Consider the following 20755-nt stretch of genomic DNA (forward strand, 5'->3'; position numbering starts at 1 on the left):
GCTCACGGATTTTTAACCCACTGTAGCACCTCCAAGATTGAGGCCCAGAATTTTTTAAGGGAAAGAATGTGTAATGGGGAAATATGATGGAAACTAAAGATCCTAGCAGCAAGCAGCCAGTGCTCCTTTTGCTAAAGAAGGGGATTTCCAAATGTTGTACCAGCTACAAAATTCGGGTGATTCCCAAAGGTTCCTGCTGATTGTATTCAAGTAGGAAGGCTGCAGAGAACAATTTTTTCTATGAAAAGTATTGTGTTCCCCAAGAAGAAAAGAACACTAATTTTATCAGTAAGTGAAATTTAAAGTAGGTCACAGTATTGATCTTCAGTGTTCCCTGCATTAATAAGATTTATTCCCAGTGTTACACTGGCATTATGGATGGCATTGGTAAACAAAAGCACCCATTAAGAGAAAGGTATTTTTATCATCAAAGGGTTAAAAAAGGAAATCAACACTTGCTACAAAGTTGGAAGGCAGCTAACATATGCTATATAAATTGTACACTTCTTCAATTAAAAGATTCTGGTGAAAATACAAACAGCCAAAAGACATTGTGAGGAAGGAAAAGTTCCAATTATGAAAATATTGTTCTCTCCAGAATGGACCCAAAGGCCTCTTTTATTTTTTTTTTATTTTTTTTTTTTAAGATTTTATTTTTTTATTTATTTGACAGAGAGAGACAGCCAGTGAGAGAGGGAACACAAGCAGGGGGAGTGGGAGAGGAAGAAGCAGGCTCATAGCAGAAGAGCCTGATGTGGGGCTCGATCCCATAACGCCGGGATCACGCCCTGAGCCGAAGGCAGACGCTTAACCGCTGTGCCACCCAGGCGCCCCAACCAAAGGCCTCTTTTAAAGAGACATCACACCACACAATCAAAACACATGTACTGCTCAGGACCATAGTAATACTAATCACAGAAATGTAATTTAACAATACCACCTACCATTTACGGAGTCTTTACTATAGGCTGAGAACAGCGTTTAAACTGTGGATTATTTTATCCTCACCACAATCCTCTGAGGTAAGTACTGTTAATATCTCCATTTTACAGATAAGAAAACTGAGACACAGAAGGGTTTGATGCCTTACTTTAAATTCAAACCCAGGTCTTCTGTCTATAAGGATGAAGCTCTTTACCACTACGCTGTACATATGCTCTCCTCTTCTAATTGTTCATTATATTAAGATTTCATTCTTTTTCTGAAGTTAGTATTCCGTCAGTTCCTTTTTCTGCTCTAGAGGTTTTAGGAAAAAGTGGATCACTGGTAAACTACATGGCCAATAAACTAGAAAAACTATAAACATGTAATATTTACAGAGAAAAGAGAGGTGTTAGTTTACCAATGTAGAAATGTGCACTTCTTTATTCTGATTTCTGAAAGATATATACAGAGATATATATGCAAATCTGTTCAGAAACAATCTTTATTTGCCCCATGAGCTCTTGACTATTTAAAAAAATATCCTCATGGATTGTTTTGCCTACTGGCAAAGCTGAAGCTAGATAAAATATGAGAAATATTATATTAAATATGAAAAGATTTGACAATTAAACAGTCTTCTAGTTCTTTTACAATGTGAAATTGCAAAGTATATTACAAGAAAATGGTTATCATTAGTTCAACGAAAGTCACTTTACCATCAGTGTGTGACATTATCATCTTTCACATAAAACACTATGGGAAACAATAATTCCCTAGAAAGTATTTTAGATTTTATTTGATGCAAAATGCAAGGGAAAACAGAGAAAGGAGCCCCAACAGCACAATGATGTGGAAAGGGATTTTTATTCAGAACCACGAGACCTGATAAAGCAGTTCTGCTCCTGACTTTATTGCTCACTCTGCTTGGTGACCACGGCACTAACTTAATTTCTCTGGGCTTGCTTTCTCCATCTGTAGAGTCAGCAAGTTAAACCGATAATCTCACAGGATCTTTCAGTTCTGTAAGTCTATGATTCTGAGTCAAAGGACTACTACTGTTGTCTTGGATCCTACAGGGTGAGTTACAATTTTCAATCAAAGGACCATTCACTATCCTGGGCACAGGTATGAAAATTTCTGGCTGAGGACAAATTTTCTGCCATAAGGTTCAAGGTGAACAGGAAACAGACGTTTTACCCAAAGACACTCAAAGCGTTCTATAGGCCAATAGACACGGGCTCATTAGGCAACAGTTTTCACTCATTCTGTCCATATTTTACATGTTAATCTCCTACCTAAATATAATCTGTACTATATCACTACCTCAAGAGAAGTCACACTTGTGTTTGAAAACCATATGTTAAATTTTTAAAGAAAGGGAATAATTTTGTTTCAGGTCTTAGGTGTTTACAAACTTGCGGTGATCCAGTTGTCACTAACATTTTACATCTGCCTTGCCAGGCTACATGAGGAAGTGAGGAAAGTCTATCGAGATCTGTCAATCTATCAATTACCTGCCATCTAGCACCTAGTACTAAACCTGGTCAGCCAAAGGTAAAAATTAGCAAGCTGATATTAGTAAAATGAGGACAACCGGGTACTAGCAACTATAGAGACTGCTTTTACATATGGAACATCAGATATAAATGTCATTCTAGGACAGCACCCTCTGAAAGAATGTAAATTATTTAGAAGCTAGTCCATCCACTTAAGAGAAATTCAGGAAGCTTTGGGCAAGTAAATAATTCCCAGTTTTAGCACCCTTTAAGGCTTAACGTGATATGTATCATCAACAGGCACTATGAATAACAAGGGAAAGCAAGTGACTAATATTTCAGCTATAACAAGACAGAGTGATACTGTTTAAGAAAAACAGCCTTTTGGAGGCATAATGACCACAGTTTGTATACGGAATAGGTACACATCTGTGTATGCATATATAAACACACCAGCTTCCTTGGAAGCATAAAGAAGTGCATTATCTGAATCACAACATGTATCTATTGAATTAAAAAAACAACTTACCTTAGATGAGACTATTCTATTATCACAATATCTTTGTGCAATGTAAGCTTCTGTTTCTGAAACTGGGTGATTGCCAACGAACACTGTGCGTGTACCAACTCTTTTCTCTTCTCCAGCACACTGACCAAGAGAAAGGGGGGAAAAGTCATTTTCTTATCACATTTGTCCATGCTTCTACTGAGCTCAGAATTCTCGCCTAAGCACGTCTGACAATCCTCTAGAGACAGAGAGAAGACAGAGTACCAGGGAGGGGAAGAAAACCTTGTTAGGTTACTCAAACTCTACAAGGCTCTTAGTTGCTGACTTAGTGAAGATTAGTGGGAGGGTTGCTTGAGACAACTGTTCTGAGGCCAACCCTGCTATTTTAAAATATTTAAATTAAAATAAATCCTAGAAAACCAGTATTTTTACTGCCATTTTTCTTTCTTCCACAAAATCTCAACCATCACCATCACAGCAACACACTCAAAAGGTCAGATTGGGAATATTTAATTTATCATACGACAACTATTGAAGACCATCTTGTCAATTCCTTACCAGAGAACATAAAGCAGAATGCAAACTGCTTCCAAACAGAAAATAATTACTTGTGAGTATAGCAAAATAGAATGGCTGTCTCTAATGATGATCAACTATTTCTACAAAGAGAAGTTGAAATTCTTTGGTTTTACAGGAAAGACATCCTTACTGATTTCTCAGAGCCTACTGTCAAAAAGTCCCATCTCACACAATATATCTCTAATGCCCTTTTACATTTTATTTATTTATTTATTTATTTATTTATTTATTTATTTATTTATTTATTTATTTTAGAGAAGGAGACGGGGAGGGGCAGAGGAAGGAGGTGAGAGAGAGAATTCCGGAGCAGGCTCCATAGCCAGCATAAAACCCAATGTGGGGCTTGATCTCACAACCCTGAGACCACAACCCCAGCCAAAATCAAGAGTCGGTTGCTTAACCAACTGAGCCACCCAGGTGCCCCCCACTTTTACATTTTTAAAAAGTAGGTTCTAGAAGTTGTAGAATCTAGAAGTTCGAAAGTTGAGCTCCATTTTACCTTACCCTTTTACTTCACTGAGGTTTTACTCCATTTTTTTAAAGATTCTCCAATAAGTTTATTTTGTAAATTTTTTGCATTTTATGTTTTATTGGCTTACAATTTAGAAAAATATATACAATTTTGAACACTGAACTATTTATCATTTTAACATGAATTCAGATATACTTCAGTTTATTTCTAACTGACCTTCAAATGCAGCAGCTCATGAGTTTAGTGTAAGTATTCTTGCCACCCCATCCTACTGTCGCTGAGTCAAAGTTCAAGATACAGACAGATACAAATACAAAACACACACATAAACAGACACAAACAAGCCTTTTATGAAGTAAACAAATCTTTTATAATGTAAATAACAGTTCCCTTTTGGAACTTTTTATATCCAGTTCATGCCTTTTCTGAAATTGGGATATTCACACACATTAGACACAATCTTTACAAAGCAAAGCTTTTATCTCTTTGCAAACTCAGGTAACTCTTGAGAGCAATATTTTTCTTATTGATCTGAAAAGAACGGAGTGTGGAAGGTCAAAGAGGAAAAATCACTTCAAATAATCAAAACAGAAGAGGTCTGAAAAATAATACATTTAATAGTGTAGGGAGAAAATTTTTAAGTACAGATTCTATTGAAAATATTGATATTCAAAGGAATAGCTTTGGACCCATTGCCAAAAACTCAGATTTTTCTCAGTTAATTAAAACCAAGAATGTTTATTTAGAAAGATACATTAAGTCTTTGAAGTAAGAATGAAAGAACCGTACAATTTAATTTCTATATAAATGACTGAATATACAAAGCATCAAATATAAACAGTAGTGTAGCAAGAAAATAAATTGGCAGAAATAATTTACTCAACCAGTAACAATAATTAAGACAACCATCTGAAAGATCTTCTGTACACCAAGAATGAAAAATATGTTGTTACACGATTTTACAGCATACAACTGAATTCAATTCTAATTCATTACTATTATACTTCTTTCTTCTTCAGTATCAGTGGACCCACATCATCCCCTATCAATTCACTGTGTTTATTATGTGAACCATCACCCGCAGGAAAGTCTTGGAATGCCAACACCTACAATACGCTGCTTTAATAAGACACAAATCTTCAACGTTTATTTCATTCACCACTTTGGGATTTTCCTTTTGTATTTTAAGATTAATCAAGCTTGGGGCGCCGGGGTGGCGACTCTTGGTTTTGGCTCACGTCATGAACTCAGGGTCATGTGACAGAACCCTGCCACGGGCTCCCACTCAGTCTCAAGTCTGCTTATGTTTTTCTCTCCCTCTCCCTCTGCCCCCCGCCCAACCCCACACTTGCTCTCGCGCATGCGCACGTGCGCTTTCTCTCGCAAATAAATGAATAAATAGTTTAAAAAAATTAATCAAGGGGCGCCTGGGTGGCACAGCGGTTAAGCGTCTGCCTTCGGCTCAGGGCGTGATCCCGGCGTTCTGGGATCGAGTGCCGCATCAGGCTGCTCCACTGGGAGCCTGCTTCTTCCTCTCCCACTCCCCCTGCTTGTGTTCCGTCTCTCGCTGGCTGTCTCTATCTCTGTCGAATAAATAAATAAAATCTTAAAAAAAAAATTAATCAAACTATCGTTTTTTCTTTGAGAGGAATGGATGAATTGCCAGGTAGCCAAGTAGTGCAAGTACCCTCAAGAAAAGCAATAACCGAAGCCATTCTGAAACTGTGGGCTAAGCGAACTGTAATGCTCTCGGGGACAGGGAGATGCTTTAGATATTCGGGAAGCTGCACCTTCACGATGCGGGCCAGCTCTCCAGCACCATCCTCTCCAGCAGTGACCACTCCTCTCTCAGACCCACTGCTCTCCGGCTGAGCTGCCATGCCTCTACTCTTCAGGATAACACACGTTTTAAAAAAGATTTTATTTGAGAGAGAAAATGCACGAGTGGGGGAGGGGGGACAGCGGCAAAGGAGAGGGAAAAGCAGACTCCCCACTGAGCAGGGAGCCTGAGGCGGGGCTTGATCCCAGGACCCTGAGATCAAGACCTGAGTGGAAGGCAGACTTTTAAACCAACCGCCACTGCGCCACCCAGGCGCCCTTGGGATAGTCTTCTTTGATGGTACTATATTATCATGTTTGAGATAACCATATATTTAAGTAAAAAAAAAAAGATAGGAACCAATATCCACATATATATTTCCATTATTTTTTAAAAAGATCATTCCCTAACCCAGAAAGTTTTAAAGTATGTAGGCTCAAGGATTTTCCTTCCTTTCAATGATCTATTTAAAAAGCCAAAGATGTAATAATCCTGACCCCAAAGTAATCATTTTAAGCAAGACTACTTAGAGATTGCAAAGTTCTCCAAATGTTTGTTTGGATGTATTTCAATCTTAATTTTTGTACCTTATATCGATATTGCAGGGAAAATGATTTTGCAGTTTAAAAAGTAAAAATCAATCAAAGGTAGAGATAAGACCTCTTGACTCCTCATTTTCATCAAAGCTTATTAAATAATTATTTAGTGGGGTACTGCTTTCAAACTCTGTAGGGAATCAATCAAAAAGTAATTGGGATAACCCTGGCATGGGTGAACAGAATCTCTATCCATGGCAATGTAGAAAAAGTCAGTAAGTATCTGTGCTAGACAGCTTAGCTATTTACCCACTCACACAAAGACAGGACATTATTAGAACAACTGATCGTACAAGGTCCTTCGCATGCCAAGACTCCATGGTAAATTTTCAAACAGTTCCTGGTTATCGTTCCAATAAACAATACCTTTATCAGAATGGCAGCTATAGGGGACGCCTGGGTGGCTCAGCCAGTTAAGCGTCTGCCTTTGGCTCAGGTGATGATCTATCTCATGGGTCATAAGATCAAGCTGCGCATTGGGCTCCCTGCTCAGTGGGGAGTCTGCTTCTCCCTATCCCTCTACTGCTCCCCCGGCTCCTGCATGCACTCTCTTTCTCCCTCTTATAAATAAAGTCATAAAAAAAAGAATGAAAAGAATGGCAGCTATATACATTTTGATTCAGGGACCAACTTCTTTGTTTGCAACTGTAACATACAAGGTCTGACATGGCTTACTGGTAAAGGCACTAAATTTTCCATAATCTCCATTTTGCAAATTGTAAACAGAAAGTGAATACAACTTGCTAAAGTATAGCTCATTCTGCTTCACCCTTACCCTCCCCTTCTGTTGCAAATTATGGTCTTTGCTGTAGTCTCTACAACAGACCTGAACCTTATAATGTACAGATTTGAATTACGGAAATTGTCAAATTACTTGACAATTCTGCATATACATATACAACCTTTAATATTTGTATGGTTGTTTAGTTTTTCACACAACCAAGAAGACACGATAGAGTAAATAAGGAAGAGTTACCTTTTATGCCAGTTCTCAGATCATTCTACAAATGAAAAGGAGGAAGAAGAAAGGAGAAGAGGTAGCGGGGTCAGTGAAGCGGGGTGTTTCCTGCACTGCTAATATAGATTGTTCCCCTGGGTTAACAGTGGCCACTGATTAAGCTTAAAAGAGAAATGAACCAGTAGTTCCCCAATTCTGAATTGTCTTCAACTTTCTTTTCTGGCAGGTAATGGCATTCCAGAGAACAAAAGGAAGGAACAAGCTTAACACAGTTTTTCAGGCACATAATATTTTTATGAATTCCCTACATTTGAATGGCATTTAGTTTTACTAAGAGCTTTCCCCATACATTATCTCTCTGATCACTTTCAAATAAGGCCTATGTGACCTCTATCTCTATTAAGTTGGAGAAAATGGATTGAAATTGCTGTGTAGGTTTGGGAGGGTGGGGGAGGGTGCTCCCAGCAGTGATCATTATTAGATGATGAAATAGGGGCCTGAGAGGAACTGTGTAGTGTCCACTCCTGAGCATTTTTTTAAAAAAAGGACAAAGTCTCCTCAGCCCAGGCAGATTTGGGTTTGCAGCTGCCTGGGACTGGGGCTGGAGTGGGGTGAAATAGAGGACTTTTCCATGCCTGCTTCACCCTAAAATCTGAAGAACCTGCAGTTTCTGGTGGAATTTGCTCTAACTTATAACATTGTTGTTTGCATAAAAATGGCAGTGCTGAACTCATGCATAAATTTCTCTGTAATTTTCCACTTGCTGCCAATGTTGAGTGTTAAAAACAGTGGTTTTAGGTTCCCGTGATTGTGAATAATGTAGGTGCTTTAGCCAGGGCAGAGAAACTCCAAGTAGGAATCATAAAAAAATTTCCCTTTTGGATGGCACACGATGTTGTCTGGAGTGGGAGTGTATGATTCCTGCCATCTCATAATGAATTTTAATTTATTAAGAGTCCATCCTGTGTTGAACTGCTTCCCAACCAAATGTCCTTAGAAATGGCATTTTTAAAAAACTGTAATATGCTGGCATGGGTTCCATTTTAATGACACGTTATACACTACAATAAAAAGTATGGAAAAATATTAAAAAATATAATATATGAGTTAACAGAGAAAGCAATTCAGTTTTTTTCCTCAAGATAAAAGCCACCCTTTTGTGCCCTTGATTTATACTTCCATAATATAAACAGTATTGTAGGGGGGAAAAAAGGTAAGTAATTTATACCAAAACATAGTGTCTCAATAAAAATCAGTGAAATGGCACTGTTATTCAACTAGTACCATCTTAAAATCCCATGCCTTAGCTTGTCATAACACATAAAAAGCTGTTGAAAGTATAATTTGTTTCTTGATTGCCTCTAGACTAGTTACTCAATAAGAACTGAGAGAAAATAGAGACCTCAATATAAGACTGTCACTATAAAAGCTGGCACAGAATCTAAAACAAAGCTCATGTCCCCATCCTTTCCAGGTGCTTGCAGACTTAAAATGTATCACTTAGTTATAGGTCAGTGGTTTTTAATTCTGGCCACACATTGGCTTTAAACATAACACCAATGCCTCCGTCTTATTTAATATTTAATTTTTCTGGAAGCTCCCCAGGTGATAATACTAATTTGCAGCCCATGCCTATGAAAACTGCTATACAGTCTTTCACCCTGAATTAGTGACTGCTCTTAACTAAGATCTTACAAGTTTTTAGTACACCAGCCATAATCCCACATTTTTAAAGTAATTAAAATAATTTAAACCACCTGGTTTTCAAAGCGTAAAAATACAAATAACCCTCAAATAGTGCCTCCTCCAATCGCTTTAAGCTGCTCACAAAATGAGATTCCCCCTCAATACTTCTTTTGCATGTGGTTAATCTACTATCAATTATTTAGATCATAGATAATGAAAATTATAGGCCCTGATATAATGCAAAGCTACTCAGGTTGTCAGCAAATCATCACTGATGTCATCTCTGGCAATTACAGCATTGTTTTTACTTATTAATTTTTATATTTAAAAAATTTTTAAAGTAGGCTCCACGGTGCCCAGCATGGGTCCTGAACTCCCCCTGAGATGGAGACCCAAGCTGAGATCAAGAGGCTCAACCCACTGAGCCGCCTAGAAGCCCCACAGCATTATTTTTATTGGTCATCAGACTGCTCTTTTTGAGTTATTAAAGCGAATGTTAAGTATTTGCTCAGAAATGAACAAAAATGGATTATTAAAATTCTGAAAACCTGGCAACGATTTAAAACTGTTCTCTGCATCCCAGCCCTAAAGCTATTTTCTTTTCTGAAGCACTAGCATTTTTGAACAGCATAATCAGTCTTAAAAAGGTCAAATGAACTCAAAATTGAAAGAAAGAACTAGCGTTTCAATCAAAATTTCAGGCGTCTATTAAAATGCTCCTAAAAGTCAGTATTTCTGTCCTAGGGTTGGACGGGTGAGGTGCAGGGGAGGAGAGGCACCACAGCGCCAGGGAACATTTCCAGTGTATTAAGCCTCTTGGTTAAAATTGCTACAAGGTATTCAGTGGTCACATTGCTAAGGTTTCCAAGCCCACTCCATTATAGCAAGCCAAGAAGAATAGTCTTAATGTGTAATTGATAGTTATAACTCTAAAAGGAGCCTTAAAATCGCACTTTTCAGACTTTGCTTTTAAGGCATCTTCTTAAGTGATTAAGCCATCTCTCTCCTTTGCCAGGGGTAGTGAAGCAAGACCAGGAGATGACATTTTGTGTTGTCTTGCCTTTAAAGCTTAATTATGGTCATATTAACCAAAAATCTCAAATACCTGATCAAAAGACAACTGAATATTCAAAGTACATCCCTAGGCACAAAGACTGTCTCTAACTAGGCATTACCTGATGGCAGCACATTTAACTGAACAGAATCTGCTATAGGAAATGGATATTAAACCCCACAAAACCTAAAATCAGCAAGCACAATGCTTAGGACTTAGGTAAGAACAATACCTCGCTTCAAAACTCAAGAGTTAGACTTTGATTATCTAAATGTGATCCACTGAGCAGTTTAATTTCACCAGGGACAATCAGTTCTAAGTATTCTCAATCTGATCCCCCTCCCCACCATCCCTTTACTCCAAGAACCTCAGGGCTACAGAAATATGGCTCTAAAGATGAAACACAGCTGTCTTTAGGATGGCTAATAATCAACTAATCAAAACTGCTAGAAGCATTTAGTAATTCAAAACTCTAACAGGAATTTTCTTAATGATTTAGAGATTCTTCCATTTACAGAAAGTAACCTGAGATTCTTAAAAGTTCTGGCTGGGGCTCAGCAACTCCACTTTCCTTGTTGACAGTATTTCTCTTACCCTAGAGCCTGACAATATGCACACAAATTTGAGATGAACTCAGCATACAGGTCTATAAGGCTTGGGAAGTTACTTTTCATTTTCACTATCCATAGCTACATACCACCCTGCATTCCAAACAAACCTAAAAACTTAAAAAACTTTAAAAATCTAAATAGAGAGGTACAAAGCTTCTAAGGATAGGAACAACAGTGACACTGACTGATAATCCTGCTAAGCATTTACCATAGCCCTAGGGAAATGGATAAAAACGTATATGCAAATAGAAAGCAACAAGGCCCCAAGACCTCAAGGCCCAACCTGGCTGAAAAGAGATCAGAATAAAATATAGATCACAAACCTCAGAGGCAGGAGGGAAAGATGCGACCATCTGCATACCGACATGTGAAAACGTGCTAACACAAAGGCAGCTAAATCGCAGAGAAAACGCTGCAGATTATCAAGCAACTTGTACCAACCCCTGTGATCCTTGTCAAGTTTCTCAGAATTCGGGAAGACAGCCAACTGTGGCTTGCAAGTTTCTGTACCTCCGAGGGAGGCGGCAAAGGCAGCACTAGAAGGCCGGTTTGTTCCTTAAGACTTTGAAGCAACACGCCGGTGTCCTGGCCTCTGTTATCGCACCATTTGCCATCTTTTTTGTAACTCTTCTCCAAACACCTGATTTGCCTTTGTAACTTTTGATTTCCAAGTATCCATTTTAAAATGTTAGTATCTTGAACCACAGAGTATTTTTCTCCTCATCTTGCAAAGTTCTTTTCTAACCCATGCCTACAATAGATGGACCGTGACAAGAAGTGGAACTAAAAATATCAAAGTTTTGACAAAAGTTCAATTGAACTCTGGGTTCTCATCAGGTAAATAGTTTAAGAGGAAGAGATACGCATTCTCTGTGATACACTGAGTCACCCCACCAACAGAGAGTGACTATTACTGTACACTGAAGCTTCAAAAATGTGTAGCATTTTTGCTACATATATATATATATATAGCCTAAGCAAATGGTTTTTGTGGAAAAGTCCCTTAGGGCTGAAGGATTTTTTTTTATCACTTTTTAGAGATCTCACAGGGAAGGAAGTTTTATCTCAGCAGCAAACAGTAATGTCTAACAATGGCAAGGAAAGGAACCACTGGATATTAGAGTGAAAAATGCCTTTACCAATATCTACCCAGAAGAGACAAATTCTCATCCAAACACCACTTTCTAGGTCACCAGAGAAGAATTTTCATTACAGCGTAGGAAGAGATAAACCCTGGCAAGAGCAAAAAAAAAAAATATACTGTAAAAGAGGTGTCTGAAGTCCTGAACGGGGTTTTATCTCCCATTTCAATGATAGCATCATTACTATAAAGGTGATAATAAGTTTTTAGAAAGGTCTAACAGTTCAAATGTATGCTGGAGTATGCCCAGTGGAACCAATGAATGCATCCCCCCCCCCGGTATTGTTAAACATTACACAGAAAGCAAACTAGCTAGAAAATAAATGTCCAGCATGTAAATGTAATCGGTTTAAATAGCACATCCAGACTATAACTATTATTTTAACATGCCCAACAAAGGAGGTAAAAAACAAGATTCCACTGTGGAGGAAGGTTGAGTTGAATAATCAAGAAAATAAGGGGGAGGGGCTGAGTTGTGACTCAAACCTCACAAAAGGTAGCTCCTTCTAGAGTGAATTATTTCTCGCCTTCCACTGAACCATGTTTTGGTGGCAACTTCTTGGCTCAAATTATAATGTCTTTAAAGAAGTCTGTTCTTGAAAACAGCACCCTCCTTATAGGTGAAGGCTTTTAGGGCGAGGTTTGGAGGGAAGAGGAGAAGCAATAAAGACATGACCCTGGGAGGTATTATTGATACCTATGCTTGTATTATACACCTTAGTATATACCTATGACTTAGGTGAGCCTCCACTTTCTTAACAGTAAAAGAAGGTCACAGAACTAAAAAGACTGCTTATTGTAGGATTAACAAAACACCCAGAGATCACCTTAAAGGACTGTAAAGGCTATTTACTTGAGAAGAGGATGGAGCTTGCAGATACTAACCAACTATGTGAATATAAAATTCCAGGAACTGGGTCAGCAGCACAGAACTAGGCAATGGCCTCAACATAATTCAGGTGTAAATGTGTTATTTACAGCAAGAAAGTTTCTGGCTCTATACAAGAGGCATAGGCAATTCTGAGGTCATCCCTACACAAAGGGATGGGATGAATTATGGCCCATTGGCAGAGAGTGCTTGGCGTTGAAACACTGCTCCTTAGCGTGCATGAAGAGGACTACAGCTGGCCAGGGAGGTTGTCAGGTGGCACATCTGCCTACGAGTGAGGGCCACTCAAGGAGTCCCCTGGTGCCTGCTGTCTATAACATAGGCCATTAGTCCTTTGGAACTGTTGATCTGACGTCATGGATGTAAAATTAGCAAACCAATTCTCCCTTCGTGGCAGAGCACATGGTCACTTGGGAACTGTCCTGGAAAGACTGATGGTGTCTCTAAATCTCCCTTCCCTCCTCCCAAAAGCTTTGGACTCGAAGCTGCTATGCACTATAAAGATTGGGTGCTGCTATAAATTTGACAGTTGACCTGTTATTATTCCTAAAACATGCTTAAAAGACTCATCAGAAATTAGCAATATGTTTGAAGCATACTTCAGTATACTGAAGACCACATCAAATAAATACTTATTTATGGTTTCACTGTATTACATATGTGTATTATTTGTGTATAATAAAAATTGATTCGTGAAAAAAATTTTTAGGGGGAAGGAGGGGTGTTGGGGGGGAGAGGGAGACAGAGTGGGAGAACGAATCTTAAGCTGGGTGTGGGGCCTGACTTGGGGCTCCATCTCACAACCCTGAGATCATCACTTGAGACAAAATCAAGAGTCAGACACTTAACTGACTGAGCAATCCAGGCACCCTGATTTGTGAAATTTTAATATGCCTTTGGGTAGTGCCAACTAGGAATGTCACCATAAAATGGACGAAGAATATCAGAATACATCACACAATGTTTCCCAAACTGCATTACATGAGACAATAATGGTTTCTCAGAGAAGGCGAAAGGCTGCTCCCGTAATCCTCCCTACTGGGCAATGCTATTCCTTTTTTTCTTTTTTTTAAAGATTTATTTATTTTAGAGCAAGAGCGCATGCACAGGAGTGGGAGGGGCAAAGGGAGAGAGAATCTCAAGCAGACCCCACGCTGAGCATGGAGCCCGACGTAGGACTCAACATGGGGCTCGATCTCACGACCCTGGGATCATGACGTAAGTTGAAACTAAGAGTCGAATGCTTAACCCACTGCACCACCCAGGTGCCCCTGGGAAATGTTATTCTAATATATTTCTTAACCTCTTCACAATCAGTAATTTCGGCAAAGCACTCAATATTGGCAAGGCACTCAAGAGTATGAGGTGAGATAATTGTTAAATTTGTGACAACTTCTCTCCATGCATGCCAAAAATAGATAAGGAAAATTAACTGTTTGGCCATGATCCCAAGTGGGTCCTTCTGCTTCTAAGGCTTAATTATGAGAGGCAAGAAACCAGGAGATCTTGGTTCTAATTGCCTTCTACCGATTAGTCTGTGTGTGTCTTGGGGAAGTCCAAGAATTGATGTCTTCCTAGGTAACTCAAGGAGAGCTTGACTAAGTAACCTAAAAAGATCAGGGGAATTGGGGCCAGATTTCTAGCAATAAAACATGAAATGTGGTTTTGGATGTTGTATCATTTGCCACCTGTTTCAGCCTGGACCAAAACAACAACAAAAAAACTATTCAAGGGAGAGAAGAGATTACTTGTTTGAGGAAAAAGAGTAATTTACAAACCAAAACACATGAGAAGATAATGTTTTCAGGATGCAATTTATTCATAGGCTTCAAAGTAGAAAAAGAGGGAAAAATAAAGGAAACACAGGTCACCAAGACCAATGAAAGGCTCATGTGCCTTAAGGGTGATAATTTTGGTACACTAAAAGGTACATTAGCTTTTCGGGGCTTTAAGGATGCCCATTTAAACTACCACAGTGTCAATTTATTTAATGGTAACCTTTATAAGTGAAAAAATGAATGCCTTCTCAAATGTGCCTGTGACCCAAGGAAAAGTGTTTATTCTTCTGATAAAATAGAATGAACTTTATGTCCCGGCAGTCAGGGTACAAACAACCTCAAGTTAAAACAGGTTAGGATTAACCACCATTAAGAACAATTTAAAAATTTTATGAGGCACTTAGAATTACAAATTTTACTTGTACAAAGGTTTTTTACTATAAAATGAAACACATGCAGAGATAAAAACCACTTGAAAGAATTTTTATTAGAGCAGACACATTCAAAATGTATGACTTCTCAAAAACAAGCACTACTCACACTAAAGGTCATACCACCCCCAGACCAAACATTTTTTTGTTTTGTTTTTTTACCAAATAGGACAAACAGTAATTTGAGGTTCTGTTCAAGTACGTGATTGGAAATAGCAGTCAGATATTTACAAAGCATACATAGGGGGTATTTAGAACAATTATAAGAATTTTACAGCCAACATTAAAAATACCTGGCAAGCTTTGAACAGGAAAAATGCTTTCAGCTAAATCATGAAACAGCACAGTGGTTGTAGCATTAAGTGATTGTTGCTCAGTGGAACACAGCAGATTAGTCGTGACGAGTACTCGATAATTAAATGTGCACAAAGACTCAATTCTCCTGATTGCAATGCATTTCACTCTACTTCACATTATTATAAAAGGCATATGTGTATGCAAATGTGTTAATACATTTCTAAGTCTATTCCTACTCTACTTTGTAAACTCAGATACAATGTAAAACCTTCTAAACACCAACAAAGAATAAACAATTACAGCATTAGTTAAGGGTAGAAAATGGCAGAACCTAAGAGAACACAGATGATTCTTGAAGGTTAGAAATTAAAAAGCATCTGCACATGTTAGCATTATTACTGAGGGCCAATTATTGTGGACTGATAACTATGGATGGGCAGGAATAATCCTGTAGTGCACGTGAGTATTCTAAGATGTCCTGTTTCTGTCCATTTGGTTCCCAGCCAATTGCTATGGTCTCTGCCCTAGACCAAAGGTAAGCAGGTACATTTCTTCCCTGGGTGCTGGGCACAGTTAGCTTAAAAAAAAAAAAAAAAGAAGAGGAATAAAGGGAAAGAGCAAGGAAATGGGTAGAAATATAAATGTGTCAAACCAAAAAAATTACCTGTGATGAGAACGTTCTGCTGTAAGATTGCATGGGGGCTTCCTCATCATTCTCAATGCAACTCGCAAAAGACATCTCCAATAGAAGAGTTTTTAAGCAACACATACACTCAGAAGGAAGAAATTTCTTTAGATATCAGATTAGTGTTTTAGACCTCATCTTTTTTTTTTTTGTAAGATTTTATTTATTTATTCGACAGAGAGAGAGACAGCCAGTGAGAGAGGGAACACAAGCAGGGGAAGTGGGAGAGGAAGAAGCAGGCTCATAGCGGAGGAGCCTTATGTGGGGCTTGATCCTGTAATGCCGGGATCACGCCCTGAGCCGAAGGCAGACGCTTAGCAACTGAGCCACCCAGGCGCCCCTAGACCTCATCTTTGATCCTAAAAATGGTGGGTAAGAGGAAAAGGTTGGGTTCTCCTAATACTTGCAAGCTTTTCTTAGAAGGCAATGTACCAGAATGATGTTGGACACTGATTTTACGGAATCCAATTCAGTCCAGTGTGCCCCTTTGAGCTTCACTGTAACTTTTCATAATATTGAGCAACAATGTGATAAGGTATCAAAGAATGAAATATTCAATGCAAATAAGGGGAGGTTCATTCATGCATTTAATTAAGTTAGATTTTACTTATTTGAGAGAGAAAGAGCACAAGCAGTGTGGCGGGGGAGAGGGGCAGAGGAAAAGGGAGAAGCAGACTATCCAGTGAGCAGGGAGTCAGATCCCAGGACTCAGAGATCACCACCCAAGCCAAAGGCAGATGCTTAACCGACTGAGCCACCCAGGTGTCCCTCGTTCATGTATTTTAAAGATAACATTCTTCTAGGGTGGCTAGAATTTTCAAATGACATGGAAAACAAAAAGTGTTGGTGAGGATGTGAAGATATTGGAACTCTCATACGTTGCTGGTAGAAACAGAAAATAGTTCAGCCTCTGTGGAAAACAGTTTGGTGGTTCATCAAAAAGCTAAACAAGAAATTATCATGAGCCAGCAATTTTACTCTTATGTATATACCCCCAAAAAACTGAAAACAGGTGTTCAAGCAAAAACTTATGCATAGATGTTCACACAGAACTATTTACAATACAATCAAAAAGTGGAAACCACTCAAATATCTATCAACTGATGAATGGATAGACAACGTGTGGTCTATCCATCCAATGGAATACTATTCAAGCGTAGAAAGGAGTGAACTACTGATATATGCTATACCACAGAAATGAACCTTCTAAAGATTACACTGAGAGAAACAGACACAAAAGGTCACATATTATATGATTCCATTTAGATAAAATATTCAGAACAGGTAAATCCATAAAAAGAGAAAGCAAGTTGGTGGCTGTCAGGAGCTGGAAGGAAGGCAGACTGGGGAGTGACTACTTAAAGGTTATGAAGTTTCCTTTTGAGATGATGAAAATGCTACAGAACGTGATGGATTTGGCGGTTTCACGTGTGAATGCACTAAATCCCACTGAATCATTTTTAAAATTAATTATTAATTTTGTTATGTGAATTTCACCACAATAAAAAAAAAAGTAACACCTGTGCCTCATAGCAGGTCACGAGGCAAAACTGTTAATACAATTGATGCCTCCATTTAACTGGTATTTACTACTATGCAAGATGCTGTAGATAAAGTGATGAATAAAAAATTGACACCCTTTCTGCCTTTAAGGAGCCTGGAGTGTAGTGGGGGAGACCAGATATTAATCAAATACTTACACAAATCAGCTAAGTAGCAGGAATGATGGCTGTGTAGCGTTCGGAGAGCTGACCCAGCCAGGACCACATGACCACCACACACAACAAAAGCCTGATCAGATAGACTGCTCCTCCAGTCCCTGCTTTCACAGCTTCCCACTCATCTTAGAACTGAAAATTAAAACCCTCACTCTGACCTGCAAGGTCTTGCAGAGCCAGGTCTCTTCCTCCTGTTTCTCCAACCTTGTCCTGCCCCAAGCCTCTCTGCCTTGTTTTCTCTGTTACAGCCCACTGACCTTCCTTCCAGCCCACTTCCATCCTTCCTGCTCCAGGGCTCCTAATCGAATTGAATACTCTTCAGTCTCCCCTGCACCTTCTTAACCTGTAGTCACCCATCAGATCTCTCAACTATCACTTTCTCCTGAAAGCCTTCCCTGATGGCAATTCAAATGAAGAGAGACCAATAACCTTTTCTCCAAAATCTATGCCTGCTACAGAAATTTACAATGAACAAATCAAAAAGAAAATCTGAATTCAGCTTTTCAAAAAGCCCTAACTCCAAGTCTCCCCAAAATTCTCCTCCGACATTCAGCCAAAGAAATCCTTTGTGAATTCCTTGACTTTGCAGAAAGTGTGTTTTCTTAAGCCTTCTGATTAGTTTCAATAAAAACAAGGCAGTGATTGTGGCAATAAGAACTTTGTATTGTCTACTGACACAAGCTCATTAAACATAATTTAATGTGGCTGGTTATTGTGATGCTTTGTTAACTGATTTATATACACTTCAGACAATTTTACGCACAGCAGTATTCAGATTCATCAATTGCAGTTGATTAAACAGTTGATTAAAAATGGTGGTTATGGTCATTTCTGTTAAAAAAAAAAAAGTCAGGCATCAGGCCAGGAATATAATCCTCAATGTAATATTGTTTCTGTGAAGAAAATGAGATTAGACTTATATTACTTTGACTTCCAAGAATATAACCTGCCATAATGTACAAGGACAAGTTATAAAAGGTTTTCAGGAGGGCCCATCAACTAGCTAGTATGCACTGTGAAACAGAGGCTAGGTCCAAGGCAAACACAATTCAAATCAGCCGGCCATGTACTGTTCTCTTTTCAAGTCTACCTCATTCAATAATCATAAACTGGGGCAGGGTATTTTTTGCAGCATTGATTTCTCTGCAGGAAGAGCACAGAGAAGTATCACTAACATACAGAAAGTCCCACACAAAAAGACTCTGCTAAAGCTGTCAAAGGACATTTATACAATATTAAGATTATCCCTGTGCTTTTGGGAAGTGAAAATAAACTGCATTTTAAAAGTAACATCTCGGGGCGCCTGGGTGGCACAGCGGTTGGGCGTCTGCCTTCGGCTCAAGGCATGATCCCGGCGTTGTGGGATCGAGCCCCACGTCGGGCTCCTCCTCTATGAGCCTGCTTCTTCCTCTCCCACTCCCCCTGCTTGTGTTCCCTCTCTCGCTGGCTGTCTCTATCTCTGTCGAATAAAAAAAAAAAAAGTAACATCTCAATGATTAACAGATACTATTTATATAGTATTTGATATAGCAATTTGTAATGAAGCTTGCATAAAGGGTTTACTAATAAGTAAACAACAGCATGTAAGCAGCACCACTATTTCTTGGATCATAGCTTCCAGTCTTAAAGAACACTATTGAGAAATCAACACAAAATCCAGATACCCTACTCCAAGTGAAAACCAGGACTAGTTCATTTTTTTTCAGTAGTTTTCAGGTTGATATGGCTGTTGGTACAATGGGCTGTCAAAGAAATCTATTTGTTCAAATGAAACTTCAAGTAAGAATATTAAAGCCCAACATTCAAGAGCAGCACAGCCATAAGGAAAATCTCTCCTTTCATCAATATTCAAAAAACCTAGTGAATTTTCTCCCTTCAGTTTTTGCTATTCCTATGCCAAGACTTTTGTAGAAAAACAACTCAAACACACAAGTGGTATATTTAAAAACTTTTAGCCATTCTGATAGCAGAAAAGGCAAAAAGCAAAAAAAAAAAAAAAGTTAAATGCTCTGGAGCTGACAAATAATGGAACCTAGAAAGATGTGGGTTTTTTGTGTTTTTTTGTTTGTTTGTTTGTTTGTTTTTTGGTTTCTAAGTGGTCATTTTCCCAGAGGCGCCTGGGTGGCTCAGTTGATTAAGCATCTGCCTTGGGCTCAGGTCATGATCCCAGGATCCTGGGATAGAGCCCCTGCACCCCGCTCCCTGCAGGAGTCTGCTTTTCCCTCTCCCTCTGCCCCTTCCCCTGCTTGTGCTCAAACAAAGTAAGTGGTAATTTCCCTAAAGAAAATCCTTCCTTCTTACTATTCCCCCTAGCTAACTATGTTTCTGAGACTGGGAAATCTCAGGTTATAACTCAAAGAAGATGAGCCTAGGGGGCTCCCCAGGCCCCCACATAGCTTGCCTTGCCCAAAATAAATGAGCACATTTGAAATTCCAGACCCTCTACCTGACCCCTCCAAGGTTACCAATCTTCCCCCTGCCACCCTGCCAGTCAACAACTTTCCCCCTTCTTTTACCCTTTCACCATTTGCCACCATGGGAGGTCATTAGTCGGGAAGCAGGGGCAGACTGGAGTACACCCCAATCATTTAGCTCCTTTGTCCCCTGTATGTTACCTCTCACTGACCTCTTAGCTGGGGTTGCACCCCAATTCCTGACATACAATCTCATGGGGTTGACCAAAGAATACAAGTAGGACATAAGAGAAGGAAGCATATAAATCCACTTGTGACACACTGCTAAGTAAACACAGAAGTAGGAAGGAAGAATAAGATTTGCTGAAATGCAGAGGCTGACTAGGGCCAGGTAGAGTTAGTGCAGGAAGATTTCCAGATTAATGCATGTCAGAGCCTTGGGGAACTTTGACCTCTTTTTAATCCAGACTATGATTAAGTTCACTTTCAAATCTGTTATGTATTTCACATGTGCCATGTTCCAAAACTAGATTTTGGATACAATGACAAGAGGATTTTATTTTTAGTCACATACTGTGCTTGGTTTCAGGGCTTCTCTAACACAAGCCTGACCTTTCCTAGCCATTCCAACTACATTTTCTACTAGTAATCCCGGGCAAGAAGGCTCTGCTCCTATCAAACTGGTCTCCCTCCTCATTT

At 39.1% G+C, this 20755-nt stretch overlaps 1 protein-coding gene across 12 annotated transcripts in view; it reads right to left on the bottom strand.

Moving 5' to 3' along the window:
• The window catches only part of ATP11C (ATPase phospholipid transporting 11C), a 182979-nt gene that overhangs the window by 97618 nt on the left and 64606 nt on the right, over positions 1-20755 (bottom strand). For 6 of the 12 annotated variants that reach the window (XR_004622506.1, XR_004622507.1, XM_034649977.1 and 3 more), the window contains exons 1-2: positions 11027-11501; positions 2950-3069 (exon numbers count right to left, since the gene is read on the bottom strand). Coding sequence is in view for 10 of the 12 variants with exons in the window: in XM_034649977.1 (XP_034505868.1) it covers positions 2950-3069; positions 11027-11062 (156 nt within the window). In the remaining 2 variants the exon portion in view is untranslated. Of the gene's footprint in view, positions 1-2949; positions 3070-11026; positions 11504-20755 lie in introns of those variants that run through there. The other 6 variants (XM_034649973.1, XM_034649975.1, XM_034649976.1 and 3 more) reach the window with 3 other exon arrangements.

The sequence above is a fragment of the Ailuropoda melanoleuca genome, chromosome X, assembly GCF_002007445.2.
Source record: "Ailuropoda melanoleuca isolate Jingjing chromosome X, ASM200744v2, whole genome shotgun sequence".
Classification (NCBI taxonomy): domain Eukaryota; kingdom Metazoa; phylum Chordata; class Mammalia; order Carnivora; family Ursidae; genus Ailuropoda; species Ailuropoda melanoleuca.